This window comes from Acomys minous (genome assembly GCF_964271855.1).
Source record: "Acomys minous genome assembly, chromosome: 14".
In the NCBI taxonomy this organism is placed as follows: domain Eukaryota; kingdom Metazoa; phylum Chordata; class Mammalia; order Rodentia; family Muridae; genus Acomys; species Acomys minous.
Genome location: NC_140496.1, coordinates 3,757,931 through 3,782,843, shown reverse-complemented (window position 1 = coordinate 3,782,843; position 24,913 = coordinate 3,757,931). Strand labels below are relative to the sequence as shown.

Sequence of the window (24,913 nt, the reverse complement as noted above, 5' to 3'; positions counted from 1 at the left end):
GTACACTGTCTTCGTGCACACCAGAAAAGGGCACCAGATCTCATTATAGATGGTTGTGAGCCTCCATGTGATTGCTAAGAACTGAACTCTGGAAGGGCAGACTCTCCAGCCCCCTCCTCCCGCCTTTTTTTTTTTTAAACCTGATACTTGCTCTGTACCAGGCTGGCCTTGAATTCAGATCTGCTTGCCTCTGTCTCCTGTTTTACAGGTGTGTTTGTATTATTCCAGCCAGATCACACAGACCTAGAAGGTCTTTGGATGTGATCTCTTGCCAGAGCAGCCAGGTTCTGAATTAGCATTCCTTTACAAGTCACGAAACCCTAAAGCTAACAAGGTTACCAGAAGACAGAAGGTCATGATTTATTAACTATGAAGACTACTCCCTTTCAGGGAAGTGCAGCTACAGTGAAAAGATGCTTCGAAATTCTTGAATAAAGCAAAAAAACCTGCATGAATCCTGGGCAGGCCGTGCATGGAGCGTGTCGGGGTCACCTGGCAGATACGGCTCCTGCTTTCCCCTGGCTTTCCCTGAGCTCTGCATACCTTGCAAGCAGGTCTCTTCTAGACACACAGGCTCACATTTGCCCCTGGCACACACTGCCCTTCCTTTTCACACCCTTATCAGTAATTCCATGAGAAACTGCCACACTTGAAAGTGCGTTGATAGTGGGTGTTTCCGCTGTGTACACGTGTCTTGTTTTGTCAAGTATAGCATTCGGTCATCTAACTGAACAGTGGCTTCTTTTTCATCCACTGGTGTGATACTTGCCTCAGTCAGTGATCTGCAGGTAGCATAAAGTTGGCTTTTAGATTCTTATCTCCAGCTGGGTGTGGGGTGCACACCTATAATCCTAGCACTCAGGTGGATCTCTGAGTTCAAGGCCAACCTGGTCTACAAAGTGAGTCTAGGACAGCCAAGACTACACAAAGAAACCCTGTCTTGAAAAACCAAACCAAACCAAACCAATTCTTACCTTGTACACCTGGAATTTCCCACTCAAGGATATAAAAAACAAACAAACAAAAACCTTGGGCTTTTGGGGGCCTGGATTGTTGCTTCAAGTACTTGCTTTTGATGGTGATTCCAGCACCATCAAAGCCTAAGGAAACTAATTTATTCACAATTCTGACAGTATGCAAGACACTTAAAACCATCTAATAGGCCTCTGTCCTCCCCACATAAACAAAGAACATGAGAAGGTGAGTAAAGGTAAGTAAGAGATGCCGGGCGGTGGCGGCGCACGCCTGCAATCCCAGCACTCAGGAGGCAGAGACACTCAGCCTGGTGTACAGAGCGAGTTCCAGGACAGCCAAGGCTACACAGGGAAACCCTGTCTCTAAAAAAGAGCTGAGTATGAGCCTTTACTCAGAGGTAGATGGATCTCTTGAGCTCAGTGCCTCCCTGGTGTACACAGAATTCTAAGCCAGCCGGGGCTACAGCATGAGACCCTGTTTCAAATAAGTGAAGAAATAAGCAATGAGAAAAGTGTTATAGTGGCGATCAGTTCTATGCAGTTGAGAACACTATAAAGCTTTATTTTCCCAGACAGTGTAAAGGACTTGCCCCATAGTGTATCAAAGTCAAGTACACATACAGCAGTGCTTTCATCTACAAGCCCAGCTTCCAGTCCTTTTAAGATACCAAGGTGCAAGATCAAAGTGCTGGTCATCTATTGACAGGCAGCTTCCTGGACAAAAATAACTTTGAGCACTTGAGTGACAGGTGTTCGGTGACCGACTTCCCAGCAGTAATTAATCCAGTCTGTGGTTCCTGGTCTGTGCAGTACATTTTGAAGCAAACAAGAGAAGGGGACTGACAGGTTGGCACTGGAGCAGGACGTCTCTGTGCATGGACCCCACTGTGCCGGGCACGCCTTCAAGCTTTACGACTTGCTTGGAGTCTGAGGAAACATAAAGTCAGAGCGGCTCTGACCCCATCTGAGGGGGACACTGAGCTACACCAGGTGTCTGGCACTGAGGGGGATCCAGTCAGCCTCACGCACAGATTTCCCACGCTATATTCTGTTGGTGTTATTTCTTAATTCTATTTTATTTTGGCTGTCCTAGAATTTACCTTGTTGACCAGGCTGGCCTTTAACTCAAAGATCCACCCACCTCTTCTGCCCAGTGGCTGTGATTAAGTGTATCAGCATGCCTGGCTTGTACTTGGTAAATTCAGCATTTGAGGAGCCATAAAGTGCGCCTGCCCTATGCTTGAGGTGTGTCCATCTCCCCTCAACTATCTACTAAATTACAACACACACAAACCATCAGGGCAGTGGATGTGGTCCAGTGGGGAGTGCTTGCCCAGGATGCACAAAGCACTGGGCTTACTCCCCAGCACAGCATAAATGACACAGTGACACACACCTGAATTCCCAGCCTTTGGGAAATGGAGTCAGGAGGATAGCCAGCCCAGGCTGAAACCTACCTCAAAAAAACCAGCCAATGAGAAACAAATCGCTGGCATCCTTAAGCAGTGAGATTTGCATTCTTTTCTAACTCTTAATCTACAGAGACCGTGAACCCTCAGTAATTATTGAAATAAGGAGTTCTGCATTTGTCAGAAGTCTCATCGGCTCCCAGCCCAAGCTGGTCCTCTGCAGGGGCCTGGAGTCATCAGCCTAGAGCTAGGCTCCCTGGTGTGGGCTTCCTGAGCGTGGCGCAATGTGCTGCAGCAGCAAGTTCATTCAGCTCTGGACTATGTTAAAAAACATATTGTGGTCCTTGTGATTCCCAAAAAAACTGCATCTAAATAAAATCTACAGCACCAATTAGCCATGGAGCATGCTGCCTTTTCAGTGACTTGATGCCCAAAGAATACAAGATCTGGCACGCACTTATTCTAATTTACCCCAAACCAATTTTCCCAACTCATTCTTTCCAATTTGATTGGCTTAAGGAGCACATGAAGCAGGGGTTCTGCCCAGCACCGACTGCCTGCTGAACGGGGTGCTGCACAACTAGCAATGCTGCATGATGTCCTGCCTCAAGAGGGGTGTCTCAGGTTACAGGGTAATCTGAAATGCTGAGGTGAGACTAAACAGTCCTTAAAGAGTTAATTTAAAAGCATGGCTTATGCTCTAATAACTCGAGTATTTGTGGGAGGATGACATACACGCAACACATTATCTTTCTGACTGTATTTTAAGAGGGCACATTTATATGCTCTTTGTCTCTCTGAGGAATGTGCTGACGGAGTGCAATGTAAATACAGATAATGTATCTGCAGTGTGCACACGCACACACGACAGATCCCAGCCTCAGACCACAGAAGTGGTGCTCTCGGGGTTTACCCGCAGGAGTCTAGATGCATTCCGAAGGTCCTGCAGCTGCTTGGCGGGCTTCCCCACACCTTCCTCAAACCTCCTCTCCACCACGGGGAGGACGGTTTCATAGAGAAAGGATGCGTTCTGCCGGATGAACGCCTTCTTCTCGGGGTCCTGCTCACACCGCAGGCTATAGTCCACATGCTGCACCGCAACCAGGATGACTTCCACCAGACTCTCCAGGAGCACCATGTGCAGCTCTGGGAAGTACAGCTTCAGCGCCTCCTCCAGGAAGCCCATGGTCTGCTTAGTGAAGGCCACCACCGTGTAGCTCAAGTTCACCCAGCAGTCGTCCCCCGTGTACTGCTCAAAGTTGCTCACGCCACAGCCTCTCATCTCCTCTTTGAGCTTGCCCAGGGCCTCGGGGGTCATCAGGTTCATCCGCCGCCACATCTCCTCCGAGTTCCGGTGCTTGGTGGCTTCGATGATAATTTCCTTGTAACTGTGCAAGGCCCCCTGGATGTCCTTCACCAGCAGGGCGTGGATGATGAAGGTGAGGTCCAGCCCAATCTCTCCCAGCTGCTGGCAGTGCTCCTTGGCCACCTTCACACACTCGGCCGCAGTGGACAGGCTCTCCTTGCTGTCAAAAACCTGCTTGCTGAAAGCGTCCACGAACATGCCCATCGCAGACCGGGCCCAGACCACGAAGGCAGAGTAGCAGCCACTGTCCGTGCCGGCAAAGTCTGTTTCAAACTCCCTCGCGGTCTCCAGGAGGCTGGTGAAGAAGACGTGGCACAGCTTGTGGATGTAGAGCAGTGTGGCGCCCTCTATCCGGAGCTGGCGGATGGCGGTGTGCACGGCCGCCGCCCTGTTCCTCAGAAACAACTCGCAAGCCTTGGTGCACTGGCCCAGGCGGATCAGCTGAGACACGGCCCTTCGAGTAGCCTTCGGGCCGCCTCGCAGGGAGCGATCTGGGGACAGCTCAAACACAAGCACCTCGGTGAGCTGCCGCACCCGCTCATCCACCTTAGCCCTCAGCTCCTTCACGGGAGGGGGGCTGGGCTTATCTTCCAGGTAATGATTTAATTTGTCCAGCAAGTCCACGGCCCCCTCAAAGTCCCTCTGCGCGATACAGACATCCAGGTCTTCCGGCAACTCCTGGATCCACTCCATGGAGAGGTCTACCTTTTCCTCCTCCGACTCAGGGCTGGCCAGCTCTTCGTCGTCCTCGTCCTCAAACGGGTTGCTGCCCTTGCAAGTGGCCGGTGGTGGCGCGCGAGGGGCCGCTGCCTCCTCCTGCTCCCGCCTCCTCCTGTCGCTGAGCGCCCTCTTGGTCTCCTCCAGCACTTGCAGCCACTCTCGTTTAATCTTGGCGTTTTCCGCCTGAAAGATGCGGCTCTCGGGGAACATGAGCAGCTTGAACATGTCTTTCATGGGCGGGTTGTCCTTGACGTTGACCACCGCCAGGCGGTCCAGGGGGTAGAGCGCGTTGTAGCGGTACATGCCTCGCCGCTGCGGCAGCCAGGTGGCCACCAGCAGACAGTCGTTCATGAGGAAGCCATGCACGCGCTGCAGCTGGGCCATGTTGTCCGCCTCGTATTCCACCAGGTCCCCGTTGTACACCAGGTACTGGCCCGGCGTCTCCAGCAGGTCCCTGCAACCCTCCACCTTCTCCAGGAGCGTGGTGAGCGTGCGTTGCTTGCCCTCCTCGCCCGTACCGGGGCCCTCGCGGGGGACGCCGCCCGGCCCGGAAAGGAAGCCTGCCTGGGCCGCCCCGCGTTCCCGAGGCCCCGCGCCCGCCGTGTCCTCACCGGCAGAGGCGGCGGCGGCGGGCAGCAGCGCCAGCGGGATGCTCTCCAGGCTGCTCTTCTGCTCCGTCAGCAGGTGGCTCAGCTGGTACATCTCACTCTCCAGGTACGAGATCTCGCGCGCCGTCTCGATGAACTGCCGGTAGTTCTGGTAGACGTTGCGCTTCAGGTTCTGCGCCGTCTCCTCCGCCAGCGCCTGCACCCGCTGCCGGTGCTCCTGCAGGTCGCGGTCGCCGTCCGACTGCTGCGACAGCTGCTTCACGTACAGCCGCGCCTCGAAGCCCCCCGACTCCAGCTGCCTCCGCAGGCGGCTCGCCCCGCTGTCCGACATGGCTGCCTGCCTCCCCGCGCCCGCCGCCTCACGCAGTGGCCGCTGTCACTCGCCGCCGTCGAGCCCCACCCGAGCCCGGCGGAGAAGGCGGCAGAGGAAGCGGGGCGGGAGCAACACCGAAACGCCTGCGCCGCAGCCGAGCGCCGCATTGCGCCTGTGCTGGAGTCGAGCCTCGACTACTGCGCCTGCGCCCGGGGCGGAGTGCCGACGGCGCGCCTGCGCGAAAACGGCCGCGGTTTAATGCGCGTGCGCGGGCGAGCCAGTGCGGAAGTCAGAGGAGGCTCGGGCGCGGACCAGGCTTGACGTGAAGCGCTGGACTGGAAGAGGCGTTCAGGAGGCTCCACCGGCTTCCCGGAGCCGTCCCTAGCCCGAGCCCGCGTTCCTAAGCCTGTGCCCGCGGGGCGGCTCCGAGCAGCCTTCGGGGTAGGCGTTCGGTCGGGGACGAGCCCGCGCGCACCTGACAGCCGGGCCCGGAGGTCTGGCGAGAGCCGAGCGCTGCACGAGCCCGGCCCGGCGTCTTCAGGGAGAGCAGCTTCGGCGGGAGGAGAGCGCGATGGACGAGGATCTGATGGTCGCGCTGCGGCTGCAGGAGGAGTGGGACGTGCAGGTGGCCCTGCGCGCGGCGGCCCGGGAGCCCGTGTCGTTGGTGGACGCGTCCTGGGAGCTGGTGGACCCCACCCCGGACCTGCAGGCGCTCTTCTTGCAGTTTAACGACCGCTTCTTCTGGGGTCAGCTGGAGGCGGTGGAGGTTAAGTGGAGTGTGCGCATGACACTGTGAGTGATGGGGGCCCCCCCGAACGGCTCAGAACATAGGGAAGGGCGAGGCCGCTGAGTTGTCGTTGGGCCCCCCACCCCACCCCACCCCCACCCCGGGCTTTGCGGTGGAGGGAGATGTCACCGGGAGACGCACCTACAACACCCCAGAGTGGGCCGGTTCCCAACGGGCTTTCAGCGATTTATCAACAAGATCGCTTTTCCACCCTCCTAGTCGAGATAGTAGTCTGCCCTGCACGTAGAAAGCAGGCTAAGATGTAGCGCACATCTAAATTGACACCCACCCTGTGACCCTTTTGGAGAAGTGTCCCTGCAGACACTGGGTGAGCAGGTGTTACTGCCTGCAGCGAGTGTCCCACTCAGGAAAGCCATCTGCTATCAGGGACTTTTTCCTGTGAACTACCCAAGAACCGGTAAGGATTTGCTTTCCTTTGCTTTTGTGTTTGTTTTGTTTTATTTTCTAGATGAGGCCTTACTACTCATCCCTGGCTGGCCCGGGAACTCTGAGATCAGCCTGCCTATTTTCCACAGGGCTATGATTAAGGACACACCCCACTATACCAGGCTAGGGTTTGCTTTTTTGATCTGCCGCCTCTGTGTATTTGGTGAACGTGTAAACTGTTGTTGTGCCTGTTTTCCAGGTGTGCTGGGATTTGCACCTATGAAGGGAAAGGCGGGATGTGCTCCATCCGTCTCAGTGAACCCCTTTTAAAACTGAGACCAAGAAAGGACCTTGTAGAGGTATTCTTTGCATAAGCCTGGTTCTCAACTCCGTGATTTGCAGGAATCTTACTTATTTTTAAAGATAGGATTTCCCCCCACCCCCACCCCCCTTTAGACAGGGTTTCTCTGTGTAGCCTTGGCTGTCCTGGACTTTCTTTATAGACCAGGCTGGCCTTGAACTCACTTGGATCCGCCTGCCTCTGCCTCCCAGCTCTGGGATTAAAGGTGTGCGCACCACGCCCGGCTTAAAGACAGAATCTTGATAGCAGCCAGACTGGCTTCCACCTCATTATCCTCTTGCTCGGCCCTGAGGGTTGGGCTTACAGCTGTGTGCTGTCGCTCCTGGCCAGGCGAGTTTGTTGATCTGAAGAGACAGAGTCTCTGTTATTTAGGTTGGCCTCAGTCTCTACGCATCTCTTGCTTCTGCCTCCTCAGTGAGCTGGCATGCATGTACCCAGCTATATTTGGGGGGTGGGAGGGCGGTGATTGTGAGGGAGCATAGTCTGACCCTTCTGCCTCCTCAGTGAGCTGGCATGCATGTACCCAGCTATATTTGGGGGGAGGGTGATTGTGAGGGAGCAGAGTCTGACCCTTTTGCCTCCTCAGTGAGCTGGCATGCATGTACCCAGCTATATTTGGCAGGGGGGGGTGTGTGATTGTGAGGGAGCAGAGTCTGACCCTTCTGCCTCCACCTTGAGCTCTGGGTTCTCAGGACTGCGTGATGCTCAGCATGTTCTTAGCTTTGTATCCACTCAGACCTGGGCTGTTTGCTCTTTTGGTATTGGCATGTCAGTGTTGTGTTCAGAACTCAGAGCTGTGATACGTGTTGCAGTTACTGGAATCGGATTTTGACTTTGCTCACTGCTTACGGTGGGTTTCTCTATCAAAATTTTAAAGTTTTTGGTTGGATTCAGTAACCTTTAGGATTTAAGTGGGTAGTTAAATAGGCTTTCTTGAGCCATTTTAATTGGTTCTGCAGAGCTTGGAATGTTATATGCAAAATTTTGTGTACTTGGGCCTGCAGAAGACTAAGATTGCAGGTTAAGAAAGAGAATGCATTTTATCTGCAGACATACCTTAGGAAATTAGTGCACTGGTTTTCTGTTTCAGACTCTTTTGCATGAAATGATACACGCCTACTTATTTGTCACAAATAACGATAAAGACCGGGAAGGACATGGCCCAGAGTTTTGTAAACACATGCATCGTATCAACCAGATGACAGGAGCCAACATAACGGTATGCTGAGCCACCCATGCTTGGGGAACAGGGGAGGGGGAAGCAGGGTCTGGCTACAAAGTCAGGATTCTAACTTGTACTCCTGAATGCTAGGATTATGGTGCATGTGCGCCACCACGCCCAGAAGCCATTCATACAGTAAAAATGAACTAGGTGGAAACAGATTTTGAGCCTTGAACAAGAAGCCAGAAATGACTAGACTTGCCTGGGCCCTGGGTGCCGAGTGGCTGCAGAGCCAGCCGTGCTCTTGAGTGAGGCCTCCAGCAACTCCAGGCCGGCATTTCAGCCTTGCTTCATACTTTTCTGGGCCCTGAGGAGGACCCCCCAGCCCGTCCTACATTCTCCCACATGTGCGCCAGTCCCTCAGTCCTGACAGAGTAGTGTTGGAGGAGCCGTCCCAGGCAGGGCTACACTGCTCAACACACTTGAACCCTGAACGCTTGGTGAAGTGAGGACAGTGGCTGCGCTGAGAGCAGGGGTGTGCAGGGTCTCAGCACAGGCTGAGCGCGGTGCATACTGTGCGGTTAGCCATGGGGTTCTGAGTGCCCTTTAGGGAGGATCTGGCTGCTGCTTCAGCCCTTTAGCAGCTTATATTGTTTCTAGAAACTTACACTTAAGGAAATCTGTGTGGTTTCTTCTAAGAGATAAATTACTCTCAGCTGGTGTCACCTTTTTTACCTTCTTAATTTTTATGTGCACTGGTGCTTTACCTGCAGATATGCCTGTGTTAGGGAGTCAGATTCCTTGAGCTTGAGTTTACAGATAGTTGTGAGCTGTCATGTGGGTGCTGGGAATTGAACCAAGGTCCTCTGGAAGAGCAGCCATCCTCTGAGCCATCCCTCCAGCTCTGTGGTCTCAACTCTCTTGTTACAGGCTTATTATAGTGCTGTACTTACCCTCTACAGATCTAGTTCTTAATGATGTTCAGTCTGTGAGACTTGACATTCATAGAGGTGTTTGTAGTTGTGGATTTTCCCCCCCACCACAATCTTGTTTATGATGTTTCTATCTTTACACAGGAGGAGGTTTTAAATTACCTGATGTTTCCCATTAAAGTGAACTTTTGAAAAGAAACTAATATAGTAACTACCTTTCTCAAAATGGAACTTTTTAGAAATGTCTGGTAAATGGATTATTTCAAAACAAAAAGGGACTCCTTGGCTCCGGCTGAGCGTGTTGTAACTGCTGGACACTGTGCCCCTCAGGTCTACCACACTTTCCACGATGAGGTGGACGAGTACCGGCGGCACTGGTGGCGTTGCAACGGGCCCTGCCAGCACAGACAGCCCTACTACGGCTACGTAAAGCGTGCCACCAACAGGGCACCCTCTGCGCATGACTACTGGTGGGCTGACCACCAGAAAACCTGCGGAGGCACGTACATCAAAATCAAGGAGCCAGAGAACTACTCGAAGAAAGGCAAAGGGAAGACAAAAGCCGGCAAGCCACCGGCCTCAGCCATGGAGAACACAGGTACCTCTCACCTGGGTCCAGTGCCTACCAGCCTGGCCTGGATGGGCAAGCTGCCTGTCAGCGAACAGGGTGGAGTGGTGCAGGGCTGCTGCAGGGACAAAGGGCCCGTCATCACAAACTGGTGGTAGGCAAGTGCAGGTGAGGGAAGGTGAGCCGCTCTCCATCGGCAGCATCTGAAGGGGAGGCCAAGGCCAGTGGCTGTCAGAGTGCAAACAGTGACAAGAGCAACCGCACCCAGAGTCTAAGTCCTGACCAACCTGGGCCCTTCCTTTCCCAGTGACTTCTGCTGAGGTGTCCTGGAGGATGGGAGAGGCATTTGGCCTGCATTTGTCCCTGGGCCATCCGTAGGATCTGCTTCTCAGAAACTCCCCAGGGGGCAGCAGTTACTGAAGCTGACACTTCCCTTTGCAAGGTTGTCGGTTTGGCGGGGTAGGCCTTGGGAGTCAAGCTGTGCTTCCTAAAGTCCGGAGAAATCAGGGAAGCCAGGTGAGGAGGGGCCCGTGAGAGTAGCCAGCACTGGTTGGAGGAAGCTCTTTGCTTAGTGCCGCTCTTCTCTCTAGTTTCTTCCATCCTGTTCTCTGAGTTACAGGCTCCCTCTGCCTTCTCTTGTCAGTAGGTGACTACTGCACAGATCAGAGTTGGAACAAGACAAGTTGTCATGTCAGTAGCCACCGTTTGCTCAGTGTCTGTTGCTGTGTCAGTGTTGAGGAAGAGTCTTGTATGTTTCCTTTGCAGACAAGTTGTGCAAAGGGGAGGCTCAGCCTCTCATCCCGTTCAGCGGAAAAGGGTATGTTCTCGGAGACACAAGCTCTTGTCCCTCCGCGGGGAAGTTGAAGGCCTCACTCGTGGTTAATGAAGCCAAAGGTCTCTCAGGTCAAGACAATTCAGCAAGTGGCCTCAGGCTCAATTCCAACATTGAGGTGAAATGTGAACAAAACAGTTTCTCAAACAAAAAACCTCATCTGGTCTCCCCTGCTCCCACTGCCAGTCACCAGAGTGTCCTGAGCAGCTACTTCCCCAGAGTCTCTGTGGCCAACCAGAAGGCTTTCAGGAATGTGAATGGATCCCCAGTGAGGAGTGGGACTGCTGGAGATGGCTCCACGCATTCAGCGGTGTCCGGCTCTCAGAGAAAGGTGCCACCTTCCAGGGCGTCCCTGAGAAATGCCTCCAAAGTAATGGCAGCAGCAGCAGCAACTGTGACATCCTCAGCCATCTCCCGAGAGGAGAGTGGGTCTGAAGACCAATTCCTGAGCAAGCGGTCCAGGCTGGAGGACAGGACTGCTTTGGATAATGTCATCCAGGAGCAAACACAGAGTGGTGGTGGTGACCTTCCGGAGAGCCCGCGGCCCATAGCCACCAGCGTGCCTCGCAGTCAACGACGGCTGGTCAACTGCCCCGTCTGTCAGGGGATAGTTCTGGAGTCACAGATTAATGAACATCTGGACCGCTGCCTGGAAGGTAACAAAACCAATCTCCGACCTCGAAGAGTCTGAAGTGGGCTGGGTCCCACACCACCTGTCACCTCACGGTGATGTCTCCTGCAGGGAAGGAGCTGTGGGTTACAGTGGCTTATTGCACCAGCACAGTGTACAGTTGTAGTTAAGTCTCTGACTTGATCCAGGGATGGTGTGCCCCTGTAGTCTCAGGTTCTCAGGAAGCTGAGGCAGGAGCATCATTTGAGCCCATGACCCTGGGTAAGTGGGAGTCGCTGTCTACTGTACCGAGGTGCTGTGTTCACCTGTGCCTTACCAGGGCTTGAGCTTAGTTTGCCCTGTATCAATATACGGTTGTAGGCCCTTTTGTGTTTTTCTTGTTCTTGAAGGTCTTATTTGAACACTCTCAGGCTAGTCTGCAGGAGCCTGACAGTGCAGCGCTGCTCACAGAAGGGCCGGTGTTCATCTTTGAGGCCAGAGCTCTGTCCACACAGTAAGAAGCAGCGATTCTAAAGTTCCCAGGGTTCTTTTTCTTTCAAAACCGTAGCAGCTGATAAGCTTTCTACATTTTAAAAGATTTTACTTTATACATAATGGTGGTAGCAAATTTTAAAGACTTCTATATTTCCAGTAATTTATATTTTAAGTATATAATCTGTCCCACCTTTACTAAAAAGACCCTCCTATATTTAAAAGAATTTTTCTAGTTCATGACAGCTCATGTTTACAATCCCAGCACTGGGGAGGCTGAGGCAGGGGGATAGCTGTGGGGTTTGAAGCCAGTCTGGGCCATGGTGAGACCATGTCTTTAAAAAAAAGTTCTTAGTTTTTTTCTTTGTCATCTTTATTTAAGAAGAGGTGGCAGCAGAATTTTGAGTAAAGTGGATCCAGAATAGCTAGTAAATTACTTTGGAATGTGCAGCCAGGGTCACTCAGTTCTGCAGGCCGGACTTGCTGGGACTTACGTGAACAGTTAAAACTTGGTGCTAAAAAGCAGCTGACACATAACATCTCAGGAAGCTGCATAATCCCCCGAAGAGCAGAACGTACCCGACGCAGCACAAGGAACTGCATGCAGTGTGAAAACAGCACGTAACCTGGCACTGGAGAGGTCTGTGCCTTCCCACCTCTGGGCAGAGGGGCAGGTCCTTGGCTCAGGGTTTTTGTCTCATCCTTGTCCGCCCGCCATGGCAACTTTGCCCCCCCCCCCCCAGGTCATTTCTACATTGTAAGGTGCACAAATCCTGTGAGCATCTGGGTGAGCCTGGCTTGTCTGGGGCTCCACTGTGCGTAACTTCCTCCGTGACCTCCCTGAGGAGGAGGTGGGGGAATCCTGTTGTAGCTGGCCCTTCACAGTGCCTGCCTTCCCCATCCCTGCAGGCTGGTGTGCTACCAGACAGTGTAAGGCACTTTACTGTGTGTAGAGGTTTATTTTCATTCCTCTGTAGAATTTAAAGATAGCCAGAAGATTTCCCCCTCACCCAGTGTTACCCAACTACTGGAAGTGTCCCAGGTTGGGCCTAAGTAATGCTGACAGCAGCCACTCGGGGGTGGAGCTGGTCACAGCGTGTCTGTGTTCATCTCTGTCCGACTTCCCCTCCTCCAGCAGTGTGCAAGTGCCACCTTCTCAGCATTCTTGACAGGATCTTTAGCCTGTCAGATCGGATAACAAGTTTGGTATTTCTTAAAGCAGGAAGTTAAATAGTATTAAGTGTTTATAGATAAATGGCTATTAAAGTTTTGTGTTTAAATATATGCCATATTTTCATCAATGTTAAAGGTTATAGGCAGTTAAATATTTTTGAGCCAAACTGCATGAAGTTGTAGGGCTCTGAAATAGGTAAGTAGTGGTCCCTGCCCTTCAGAGCTGCGCCCAGTGGGGAGATGCAGGTCAGTCAGCGCCGGGACAGGGCTTCACCCTGGCCTTGGTCCTTAGTGAGTTGAATCAGCTTCTTAAAGGAGGGGAAGGGCTTCAACATGCAGGGAGAGCACAGTGGGGGGACGGGGACCCGACACATCCTGTGGAGACACAGCTGTTGGGGGTGGAGTGTGAGCTGTGAGCCCATGGCAGGAAGCATGCGGACAGGCCTAGCTAGGCGTGCGGGTGGGACTGCACCTGGTGTGTCCTCTAGTGGCCTTGCAGTGCCGGGAAGGAGAGGACGAGCTGTACCCAGGTGCAGCTGGGAGGCAACACCAGGTTCTGAGCATGTTGTGGAATGCTAGAGAGGTGGAAAGTTGGTGAGCCCGTGCTTGTTAGAGAAGATTTGTTACCCTTGCATCTGCTATTTTATCAGCGAAACATGCTCCGTTCTGTTTGAATTCTCCCTTTGGGAGCACTTTTAACCTCACATTGGAGCCCGGGCCCTCTGTCTAGAGAGACCTGTGCTTGCGTCCCGTGCTGGCCAACAGCAGAGTGAGGAACCTGTTTGGCCTTGGCCAGTTGTGCGCACGTCCTAACTGGGATCTGAGGTAAATAGGAGAGCACCAGCTAAAGCCTCACCCTGTCTCATTGTTCAAAAGCTCTAAGATTATATTTTTTCAAAGCTTTTCAAATTTTAAAAATAAATGAGGATGTTTTGATGTAAAGCTATGTCTTAATGGTTTGATTTTTATGGTGCTGAGGGTGGCCCCTGCTCCTCTTTAAGTAAATACACACACACACACACATGCTTCCATACACGTGCAAACATAAGGTAAAAAATGATCTCAGTGCTGCGGAGCCAGGTTAAAGGCTGTGCCCGAGCTGCACTGCCATGCTAGCCCGGCTGCTGTGAGGGCCTACGCTGGGCTTTGGCCCCTTTGTAGCTGTAACTACAGGGCTATCAGTGCTGGACATGGATCTTTAGTTCCAAGTGTCAAGTTTTATCCAAGGAAATGCTTATTTGAGTGCATTTAGGTTTTCTTGTGCTTTAGAGTTAGGAGTTTTTGTTGGCTCTGGTCAAGTCTCAGCTTTTCTTCTTTCCTTTGGCCTAAGGAACCAGTGGTGAGGCTTCACAAGACACACACACCAGAGCACCTGCAAAGTCTAAGGCAATGTTTTCTAGTGTGGGCTCCTGTGCTGGCTTGAGTTGCAGGCCTGAGAGCATCTTTTCCTCTCACAACTTTGGGCACCAGACACGGTGAATATGGAGGGTAGGGAACAGGAGAGCAAACAGTATGAGTAGAGGGATCCGGGAGCCAAGCGGACCCAGGCGGCATACAAGACGCTCAGACGATTCAAAGCTGTCTCAGGCTGAGCAGGAGTGCTGTTTGGGGCCAGCGTGGACAACAGGAAGACCCTGTCTCCAAGCTAAAGGCTCAGAAGGCTGAAGGTTGCATCAGAACTAAAGAGATTAATTCTGTTTTTATCACATCACTCTTAGTTTTCATTTCTAGCTCATCCTCCGACCCACTCCGCCGCATGTTTCAGTAGCTTTCCAAATGCCCCGAGAGGCTAAAACACTGAACACCACACTGACGTGGTGGTTTTGAGTTTTTGGAGACAGGGTCTTAACTATAGAGCCCTGGCTGGCCAGGCTGGCCTCAGACTCACAGACAGCCTCCTGCCTCTGCCGCTCGTGCTAGGATTAAAGGCGTGCACTACCACACCTGGAGCTCAAGTACATCCCGTTACTCTGCCCTAAGGGGACGCTTGTGTCTTTGCATGGGACCACAAGTCAGACGATTGTGTGTAGAGCGCATGCCAGTGGCCCTGCAGGTGTGTACCAAGCCCTCTCCTTCAGCATGTTGAGCAACTGTGGGGTTTAAGGCACCTGAAAGCCTACGGAGAATGGGCGACTTCCGCTCCTGAGGATGCAGGTGGCCCGCTGACCGTAACCATGTCTGCACCTGCGGCGTCTGTCTCTCCTCGCTGTTTGCTTTCTGTTACTTACAGAACGTAATTGCTGCACACTGTGGACTAGACCAAAGGTGTAAGTGACCAATGTGCTCTTGATGAAAGTCCATGATAATGGGCTAAAAAACAGAAGACAGCTGGAAGTGACAACAGTTAAGTTTTTTCAAGAACATTTATGCATCTTTTTAATTAGATTAGCTTTACAAGCAACGTGAGAGGATTTCATAGGAAAGACCGCTTCCGAACCACACGAGTCTCTATGCGAATCCTGAAGTGCTCTAAACGCTCTGCCTATCACGGGTAAAGGTCTGCTCCACAGCTGGTTAATGTGTTGAGTAAAAACAGCGTCATAAAGCTTTCTCTTTAACCAGGACTCACACAGACAGACCACAAACAGTTTGAAGCAGAATCCTGCTTGGTGCCACTAACGTGAAACTGAGAGTTGAAGTGGCCATGACGGGCACAACCATGCTGATTTCTTGACCGCTTCACAGTGACCTCCAGGAAAGGACACGCTTTCCAAGAGCGAGAGAATTTAAGTTTTGTCTGGCAAGCACACTCCTGCCCCACACCTCCACAGCAGAATCTAAAGGTCCAATTCAAAGGACACCATGGTCTCCCACATTAAAAGGCTGCTGATCCAACCAGACAGACCTTCCACCACCAATGCCAAACAGTTTCTCCCGACTCTGAAGCATGGCGCTTTGGGCCGGCTGGCAGAGGCACTTGCTGGAGAGGTGGTCAGCGGTTACTGGGGCTGAAGGAAAGGATACAGGACAGAACTGGACTTCCTGCCATGAGCCCCTCATGCAAGCACAATGCTGAGTGAACCCCGATTCGTACTCAGCCTTACTTGATTTTTTTTTTCATGTCTTACATGAACAATAGCAATCTCTTAATAAGAATTACTGAGCTTTCCATAGAAAAGGTTCTAATTGGATACAAACTACACAGGGGCTAAGACTGGTGTGAAGGGAAATACACAGAAATAGTTCTGTATACACACATTTTGGCAAAGATCAAGGTCAGAGACAGAACACCTAAGGGGACAAGGAGTTGCACCCATAATCTGTGCAAAGTCTGGCTCCTAGGGGAACTGTAGAGGTGGAGGAGTCTGGCAGGCCTGGTGTGGCTGTTCCACGGTCCCTCTTTTCTCTAAAAAGAGAAAAACCCATAAGAGAAAGTGTCTGGTTTTACGCTTCTTTCAGTACTGGTTGTGAAAATGACTCACAGCTGTCCAAGGAGCCGATGATCAAGATTGAGGCTACAGCTGCACACTTGTCCACGTGCCTGGGGACACCGGGTGCCCTGCAACAGAACAAGGTTCTGATAAAACTAAGGAGAAGCCACAAGGAAAACCGTGGCGGTGGGGCACAACTGTTGGCAGGCTAGACCCTCGGCGGGAGAAAGCCCTTTGTCTTGGGAACCAGAAGCCGAAGACGACCTCAAGTTCATTCAGTGCCCGTCACTTGGCTGTAAGAAATTAACTTAAAAGATAAAACACTTTTCCTGTGGCTTTTTTTCCTCTCATAACTCTAAGTTACTTGGGAGTCAGCGGTGACCATCTACTGTTAGGTTTCACTATCAACAAGGCCGAAGCGTGACAGCAGCGACCTTTACAAGTTCAAATTACTGTGAGACACGCCAGGAAACACCTCACGAGCTTCAGCTGGAGCTCCCTGCCGTTTGTTTACTCTCAGTCAAAATCAAACAAGTCATCATTCACTGGCGACAATCATCGTAGGAGGCCGTTAGGGCAAAATTTAATAGCATGAAGAGGTTTACAAAAATAGATTGATGTTATTTTGAGAATAATACTGTAATTTCTTAGTTCAGTTTTGATAAATTGTACCTAATACAAAAATTCCCCGAATTCAAACTTGATATAAAAAAGATGAAATGAACTCAGATGATAGATCTGGCAAAATAGAAAAATGAAGAAAATCCTACAAAGGGCCCTTGTTTCGTGTCCAGATGGAAAAGCCACTCTCCTCCGACAGTGTCTCCTCATCAGTCGGCAGCCAAGCGCAGTCACAGGTCTGGAGCTGACCCCACAGCAGTCACAGCGGATGGAGCCCTCTGTCAGATGACACCTGGCGAAGCCGCTTGGCTCCCAGATGGAATGCCAGCCAGGCGTCTCTGTTCATCCCGTCCACGTGGGTACGAGTCCGCAGAAGGCAACCGAGTGGCTGTAGGTGAAGTGGGTTCTGCTGGACCTAAGGCTCTGCTAGACATCTTTGCTGACTGAATTAGGCTTATTAAGTTCAACCCTCACACCTTTTTCACCTGCAAGAAAGAGAGAGGCATTCCCATTACATACCAGAGCTGCTGTGACTACACTCCAACACTTGAAACCTCATTTCTCCAGCGTCCCATGAGGCCCATCCTAGCCTTTGCCACTGCCACTGACAAGTGCTCTGCACAGACCTTGGAAGGTCAGCAGAGCCATCTCAACAGAAACAGTGCCGCTGTCTCTTCATGTAAAGTCACCTGACAGTCCAGTAGTGGAGCCACTGACTGTGCACACACAGTACCTCCCAAAACACAGGAACATCCACTTTTTACATTGTTACAGAGGGCTAAGCTGAGTCCAGCTCCCTACAACTCAGTGGGTCCTGTGACGCCAGGACAAGCGTGTGACCGGCACGCCAAGCTGGCACCTGGACATCGCACACCCATCCTCTGAGCTTGGAAAATATCTTCGTTCCCCTCTTCTGTACAGACTTTCCTTGTGGCCACACATTCTTTAGAGTGAATACTGTTGAAAGGAAGGGCCGTTCACTTGCCTAAGGGAGAAGGGGAGGGACCAGGTAGGCGGAAGGCCACTGAGGAGCGTGAGGCTCAGGGGGCCATGCCAGAAAAGGTCAGCTTGAGCTTGCGTAACTCACTGATGCTCGCCTCAAGCCTTCACTAATGCTGTGGACAGTTTCAGCAGATAAGAATAAAGACTGACCACAGAAATCCTCTTTAAAATAAAGGAATTAAAAAATCTGACAAAACATTCCTAGACTGGCTTCTAGAAAATACCATCACAATGACTCCAGCAGAGCCCGCCCCCGGCTGTGTTTACCTGTTAGATATTTTACTTTCGCTCTTGCTCGCTCATCTGCATCAAAATACCAAACAGTTATTGCGTACCTAGAAGGAAATTTAAGACGGGGTCAGAATGGGCCCTAGGAAGGAAGTGCTCCCGACAACGTGTCATGCCCAGAGCATCCTCAGACCTGCGTGTGCAGCAAGCATGGCTTGTCCCTCCTGCAGACGAGCTACCCCGTCACCCAGCCTGCATGGCCGGGCCAGGGACGAGGCCCACTGTCAGGAATAGGTGAGGAGGAGCGGAGCCACACTCAAACTCCAAGGATTCCAACCCACACTCGTACTGCTTTGAGGCCAAAACCTCATCCAACCGGACTACTTTACTCCCCCCAAATAAATGCTGTATGAGCTAGAAGCATGTGGCAGCACCTACTGATGTCAACAGTGGAGCAAGGGCACAGACACTGTGGATGTGAGTGTGTGCCTCAGGCCATGGGTTCCTCACAAGGGCTGTCACTAGGTAAGAGTCTGTGGAACCAGCCCAAAGGTCATGGGAAAAGCAACAACCCAAACAAACAGCAGCCCACTGCCAGAGTCACCCTGCTGGAGAGTGGAAGGCAGGCCAGAGCCAGGGGCACCCGTGGGGACAGTGCCGTGTGCGTGCACCTTCTGTCTAGCAGCTTCCCTGCTCCTACCATGGCCTCCTCCAGGGAGCAGGGCTGTCTGGGTAGTTCAGAATAGCAGGCTGTCAGTTAACCGCCAATCAGAATTCTGATATCTGACCAACGCCTCAGAATCCTCAGTCCTCACCTGCAAACCCACTACTTCCCTTCCCTTCCCACGTGGCTCCCAAAGCTGCCTTTCCCACACCCATCTCCGGCTCTAGTCTACCCCCTGCCTGGGCCACACACACCTGGGCTCTGGCCCAGAAGCCCCTGTGCTGACTGCACCTCTGCGCTCAGCGTGAGCCGTGCCTGCTTCCCGGCTTCCTGTGAGGGCTCCAGCATGCAGGTGCTGCCGTCTGTGAATCAGTGAGGCAAGAGGAAGGACACCAGGCAGGCCCTGGGGCCTCATCCATAGCCACCAACCCTGGCCGCTGGCCGCCCTGACACTGGGGAGACGCAACCTCAACAACATCTGGCTGCTTCTAAGTCAAAGGAAGCAGCAGGGCCTCTCCGCCACGTTCCTTGACAAGAACAGGCGAGCTCACTACATCACTACAAATGCACGCGTCACAACTGTGCCTGAAGGGCCTTCTGTCTGGGTCTTCTCACCAAATCATACTGATGGTAAAACAAACAGAAGTCACCAGCCCACATACAGGAGGATGTGCATCTTAACATCAGCCCACATACAGGAGGATGTGCATCTTAACAGTCAATAAGTCCAATGAAAGAGATCTGGAAAACCAGGTGGGGGTTTTGGGGGTTGTTTCCTGCTTTTTCTCATCATGCTGCTATCACCAGCCTGGAGTCCCATATACTGCCTGGGCTGGCCTTGAACTTGCAGTGGTTCTGATGCTGGGGTGGTAGGCACACATGGCAGCAAACGTTGCGTTACCAGTCTGTCTTCCCAGCATGCACCACGCATAGCATCTTCCTGGTCTGTCTCCCTGACCCCCTTTTGTTCTCACTTCTGCTTTTAGAATTATTTCCCAAAAGCTGCCCTTTTCTCTTTTCTAAAAGCAGTGTGTGTGTGTGTGTGTGTGTGTGTGTGTGTGTGTGTGTGTGTGTGTATGACTCCACAGGCATTACCACTCAGACTAAGACCATAAAGCCTGGGCATCAGGCAGGAGCTCCACAGACCCTTGGGCTCCCCCTAACTCCCCACTGCCCTGCCACAATGTCAACCAAGTTCCCGTGAGTGAACACTACCTTGTAGCATATGCTGGTTGCACTTCGTGAGGATTGCGCCGGTCAGACCAGAAAAACAGCAGTCTATCAAATTTGGGTTCAATGTCAGCAAACTGGGCTTTGCCTTCTGGGAAAATTCGAAGTATGCCTCCACTTACCTGGAAAAAGAGCAGGGAGTGTGGAAAAAGAGCAGAGTGTGTCAGTCTGAGCCACCAAGTTGTACTGGGTTAAGGTGAGGGGAGCTGATGACTCAAGTGTTCAGTGGGATCATTTATGAAAACAACTGTGTTCGCTAACAAGGCGTGGTGGGGAGGCAAGACTCCACGCACAACACTGATACACAGAAAAATCCCTTTGCGTTGTGAGCACAAACACAGGCAAATAGACAAAATCTCCAAAGCTGTTTGCAAGCCTGGAAGACCAGTGAGCACTTCTGTTCACGCTGCCGTCGGCACGCAAACTGGATATACAACACTGCGCTGTAACCTTCCCCAGACACTGAGCAGGCAGGGGAGCGCGCGGCCTCTACTTTTATGTGAACACATGGAAGTTGGAGGATGACTTTCACGGATCGAGCTTCTGTCCTCTGGCTCGGCGGCAGGTAGCTTGGCACGCTGACCAGCTGTGTCTTCTCCCCTCCTGGCTCATTCTGTACCCAGATACCCCTATGTAGCCTGGGTTTCTCGGTGTACCCTTGGCTGTCCTGGACTCACTTTGTAGACTAGGCTGGCCTCAAACTCACAGCGATCCACCTGCCTCTGCCTCCCAAGTGCTGGGATTAAAGGCGTGCGCCACAACACCCGGCTCTGGGTGTAAATTCTAATCATGGCTGCTCAACTCCACCCATACAAGTCATTTACCTGGACCCCGGCTCCCGGTGGGGACTAGACAGGCATCACAGACAGTGTGTCAAGTATACTCAGAACCATGGGAGCCCCATGCAGGGAGCGGCAGGCCGGCACATGGACCTGAGACCCTTGTACTTTATAAGCCATGAGGAGAAATGCTTCGCTCATCTCCAATCTGAGTTGGTTGTGGTGGTGCACGCCTGTGATCCCTGCACTTGGGAGGCAGAGGCAGGTGGATCGCTGTGAGTTTGAGGCCAGCATGGTCTACAAAGAAAGTCCAGGACAGTCGAGGCTACACAGAGAAACCCTGTCTCTAAACACCAAAACCAACTAACCAACCAAAGAAACAAACAAAAAAATCACCAATCTGAAGATACTGGTTACCTGGTTTTGAGATGAGGTGGCTTCTAACTTGCCATGCAGCCAAGGATGACTAACATTAACCTCTGACCGCCCAAATACTGAGGTCTTAAGTGTGGACCACCAAGCCCAGCAAACCAGAACCAATGCTCCCTGGAAGGTGGACTCAAAAGTGGAAGGGCACTTGAATGCCTTCCCTGAGCCTGACCTAGAGCTCAGTTAGGACAGAGGCCTAGAGGCTCATCCCCTGATGACATCAGCCACTAGGAGTATAGCCTGCTTCCTTGCTTCTGTGTGTCACAGAACCGAGCGATATTGGAATGACAGACATATTCATCCTCTTTTCCCTCACCCTGTTTAAGGACAACTGAGTGGTTGACACTGGTCTCCACTGGAAATCATCCCTGAACCGGGTAGCCTTCCCATGTCACTGAGGATGGCCTGAACTCCTGAATCTCCTGCCTCCGCCTCCCAAGGACAGGAATTCCTGGTGTGTGCCAACAGGCCCTCTTCCAGCACAGTATGACCCATGGGTTCACACAGGACAAGGCACGCTGCTATGTTTTAATACATTAGTGTTTGTTTTCAAATACAGTATTATCTCAAACAGACTTACGAGCGAACTACAGATATCTGTGAGAAAAAAAAATAGCTTGAGGAAACCCATCACCGCTGAGTTCAGTCGCATACCTTGGCATCCCAGTCTTTATTTAGATAATATATACATGTCACACATCTTCCATCTCCATTTGGGTTATCAACGTGACGGACGTAGCCTGTTCCATTGCCTGGGTAACACGCAACCATGGCCTGAAAGACAACAAGGCAAATGGTCCATGAGTGACTGTGGGAACATAGCTTACAAGACCGAATGCGGACTCACAGGGGAGGTGAGTGTAGTAAGATCCTGATCTGTGGTAAGGAGCCGCCAGGGTATTCTATGCCAACATTGATAAAGAGCACAGCACAGGCCAGTGAGCAACCCCACGTGTGGAGAACCCAGCTCCGTGACAGCTCTGCACGGAGCTGATGGAGGGTCAGGGGGCCACATTGTGGAGACCCTGAGCTGTCACAAGACAACGGGTTTCTGGGCTTCACTGCTCAATGGAGTTCTGTGTCCTGAGCTAGTCTTGGTACCAAACCTGAGGACTGAACTGTCGCCACCTGGTGCTGGCCGAACCAGGCCGGGTAGGCCACTCCGAATATCCTCTCATGACATGCCAGTGAGTGAAATAAACTCAGACTCCATGACGGAGACTAAGCTTCTGAGGTGGGAAAGGAAACTGTGTTTTGCTCAAACCATCAAGACACACACAACCCAAGAGGCTGTCGAGTGTGATGCCCTGTAGGGATAGCGTCCACAGAGGCACCCAGTGGCCATGTGCTCCTGCACGGAGTGACTCAACAGAAACCCCGCCATCGGAGAGAACGGGGAATGGGGTGCTGCCGGGTCTCATGCCGCTCACGTCTCGGGGTCGAAGGGCGCTGCCAGCTACGTGACAAATGCTATTTCCCCCTCCTTGGTGTTTGCATTCTTCTGTCAACCCTTCAAGGACACAAACATTTGAATTTAAAGTGTGACTTGACTATCATTTTGACTGAAATCCATCAGATACTGATGATTTAAAGAAAGCCCAAAAAGGCTGTAGAAAAGTAGCAAGCACCAATCCACCACGTCAAAAACAAAGAAGTCCCCAAAAGGAGAGCGGTGAAAAGGTTTTTTACGCTGCAGGGCCACTGTGCATGTCAGTCACCGCCATCTTCCTGTCAGACTGGTGGGGTTTGGATTTGGGGCAGGGGGAGATCATTCATCATCCACTGGCACGGGGGAGAGAGAGTGCCGGGTGAACCCCCCAGGGATGACCGCCTAGTGTTTTCAAAAGTCAGCCATCGACCATCAGGGTTAGGTATGTGACAAATGCTAATTAAAATCCAAGTCAGCTGGCTTCCCTAGACAGACTGACCTCCTGCTCCCCATCATGGCCAGGGCTGCTGCTCTATTTTTCTGGACCCAGGATGGACTTCATAAGCATCTGCTTTAGTGTTAGTGTCAGTGACCACAGAATGGCCTGGGGGGAGGGGCCTCAGGAAAGAGTCTGTCACCAGCTGCGAAAGACTCACAGCACAGCACCCAGAGGGCGCCAGTCCAACAGCAAGACCCTCCTGACTGAACTGCTGGCAATTCAGTGAGAAAGTCATAGTGAGTCCAAGAGTGGGCGGGGAATAACCTCAAACCGGAGTTGTCGCCTACTGTTCAGCAGGGCCTCCCGCCCCAGCACTGAGCAGCACGGGGAATCTCTGAGTTCAACGCCAGATTGGTCTACAGAGAAACCCTGTCTTGGAAAAAAACAAAACAAAACAAAGTAAATTGAGGGTGGCAGGGTGAGGTGGTTCTGCTGTGTGAGCATGCAACCCCTGGCCCACGTAGAGCTGGGAAAAGAACCAGCACTACAAAGTTTCCTCTGACCCCACATACTCTTCCCCCCCCCACTAATAATGAAACATAAAGACTTAAAGTCAGTTCCTTGGAAATTCCAGCGCAGGACAGGACAGGAGAGGAGGCTCGCCTTGGTCCACACACACTGGCTGCCCATCCACCTATACATGTAGCAAATATGTTGTCAGACTTACTGCATATACACACAAACATGCAGGCCTTGGGGCTAACATGACGATGATCAAAAGATCAAGTCCCATTCATTCATTCATTCATTCATTCATTCACTCACTCCTCACTCAGTCATCCATCCATCCATCCACCTGGGTTTTGGAGACAAAGTTTCACTATGTAGCCCAGGCTGGCCTGCTTTGGCCTCCCATGTGCTGGGATCAGAGGTGCGTACCGTATCTGGCTGTTCTTGCTTGTGTTTATTATGAACTGCAGGTGAGTGGTGCCAGCCCACAAGTGTATAATATATACTGTAGGGTTAGTGTGATGGCTCCTCTTGGTGGTAAACTTGACAACATCTGGAATTAGCTAAAACCCCAAAATGGCTGGGCATGCCTGTGAGGTACATTTGCTTAATTAAATCATTTGAAATGGGAAGACCCACCTCTAATCTCAGGCACTTCTGCTGGCAACCTATATAAAGGAGGTGGAGGGGGACCTTGCTCTTTTGCCTGTGTCCCCCCCCCCCCCTGCAAGTCCACCCCTCCTTCATTAGCATTGAAGTCTACTTCCTCGGATACAGTAACTACTGGGTGCTTAGGCCTTCCATGCATAGGCAGCCATTGCTCGGTTAGCTGGACCACAGCAGAGTATCTGTCCCCAGAAGCTGACTGGTGACTGGGGTCAGGAAGAAAGGGCGAGCTGCCCAGGCATCACGCAGGAGGAGAGCGGGACACTGGGACACTGGGACAGAGCAAGCAGGGCCCAAAAAAGACAGAAAAGGAGTCAAGAAACCGGGACTGTGGGGGCTACCCTGAAAGCATCAGAAAGCGGGGTGTGTGGTGCACATCTGTAAGCCCAACACTCAGAAGAGTAAGACGGGAGAATCTCTTAATCACTGGCCAACCTGGGCTACAAGGAGGAAAGCCACCCCGAAGGGGAAAAGAGCTGGCGGCAAGCATGCCCCACTCAGGCTTTAAAATCTGCAGAGACTTAGCACCAGCCGCCAAGTGCCTGAGTAAGTGCATCCGACACACCAGACACACCAGGCGAGGGGCCCACAGCGTCGTTCCCCTGTCACCCACCTGTCAAGGAAACTAAGGCCAGAAGGCTAGTGTTCTCAGGGACTTGGGGAATCTGGTTCTAGAAGCCGATCCTAAGGCAAGGCTAGACCACAACACTGAAGGGGTCAGTAACTGGCCAACGCCGTCTCTAAGAGAAATAAAGGAGACTGGGTGACAGCAGAGACCGACTCTGTTCGCTGAAGAAGCTGCCCATGAGGAGGTTACAGAAGAGGAGGGTGGACTTAGGGGACACAGTGTG

At 52.0% G+C, this 24,913-nt stretch overlaps 3 protein-coding genes across 5 annotated transcripts in view; 1 reads left to right on the top strand and 2 right to left on the bottom strand.

Annotated features, from left to right (window-relative positions):
- Positions 1–1,515: 1,515 nt before the first annotated feature.
- EXOC8 (exocyst complex component 8) lies at positions 1,516–5,543 on the bottom strand. The gene has a single exon (XM_084756150.1). It carries the CDS (start codon positions 5,406–5,408, stop codon positions 3,264–3,266), a length of 2,145 nt encoding a protein of 714 aa, XP_084612276.1. The 5' UTR covers positions 5,409–5,543; the 3' UTR covers positions 1,516–3,263.
- Positions 5,544–5,707: 164 nt separating this feature from the next.
- Positions 5,708–13,636, top strand: SPRTN (SprT-like N-terminal domain). Of its 2 annotated transcripts, none has more exons than XM_084756152.1 (5): positions 5,708–6,182; positions 6,824–6,923; positions 8,016–8,144; positions 9,350–9,617; positions 10,353–13,636. In XM_084756152.1, the coding sequence occupies exons 1-5, from the start codon at positions 5,962–5,964 to the stop codon at positions 11,108–11,110; spliced, it is 1,476 nt and encodes a 491-aa protein (XP_084612278.1). In that variant the 5' UTR covers positions 5,708–5,961; the 3' UTR covers positions 11,111–13,636. The 2 variants fall into 2 exon arrangements, with proteins under 2 accessions (XP_084612278.1, XP_084612279.1); XM_084756153.1 differs by lacking the exon at positions 5,708–6,182 and adding an exon at positions 6,238–6,595.
- A 1,402-nt stretch (positions 13,637–15,038) lies between these two features.
- Positions 15,039–24,913, bottom strand: part of EGLN1 (egl-9 family hypoxia inducible factor 1) — a 42,003-nt gene continuing 32,128 nt past the window's right edge. Inside the window, exons 2-6 of one of the 2 annotated variants that reach the window (XR_014774291.1) lie at positions 21,673–21,792; positions 19,796–19,932; positions 17,956–18,023; positions 16,117–17,171; positions 15,039–16,040 (exon numbers count right to left, since the gene is read on the bottom strand). Coding sequence is in view for 1 of the 2 variants with exons in the window: in XM_084756154.1 (XP_084612280.1) it covers positions 17,113–17,171; positions 17,956–18,023; positions 19,796–19,932; positions 21,673–21,792 (384 nt within the window). In the remaining variant the exon portion in view is untranslated. Of the gene's footprint in view, positions 17,172–17,955; positions 18,024–19,795; positions 19,933–21,672; positions 21,793–24,913 lie in introns of both variants that reach the window. The other variant, XM_084756154.1, reaches the window with a different exon arrangement.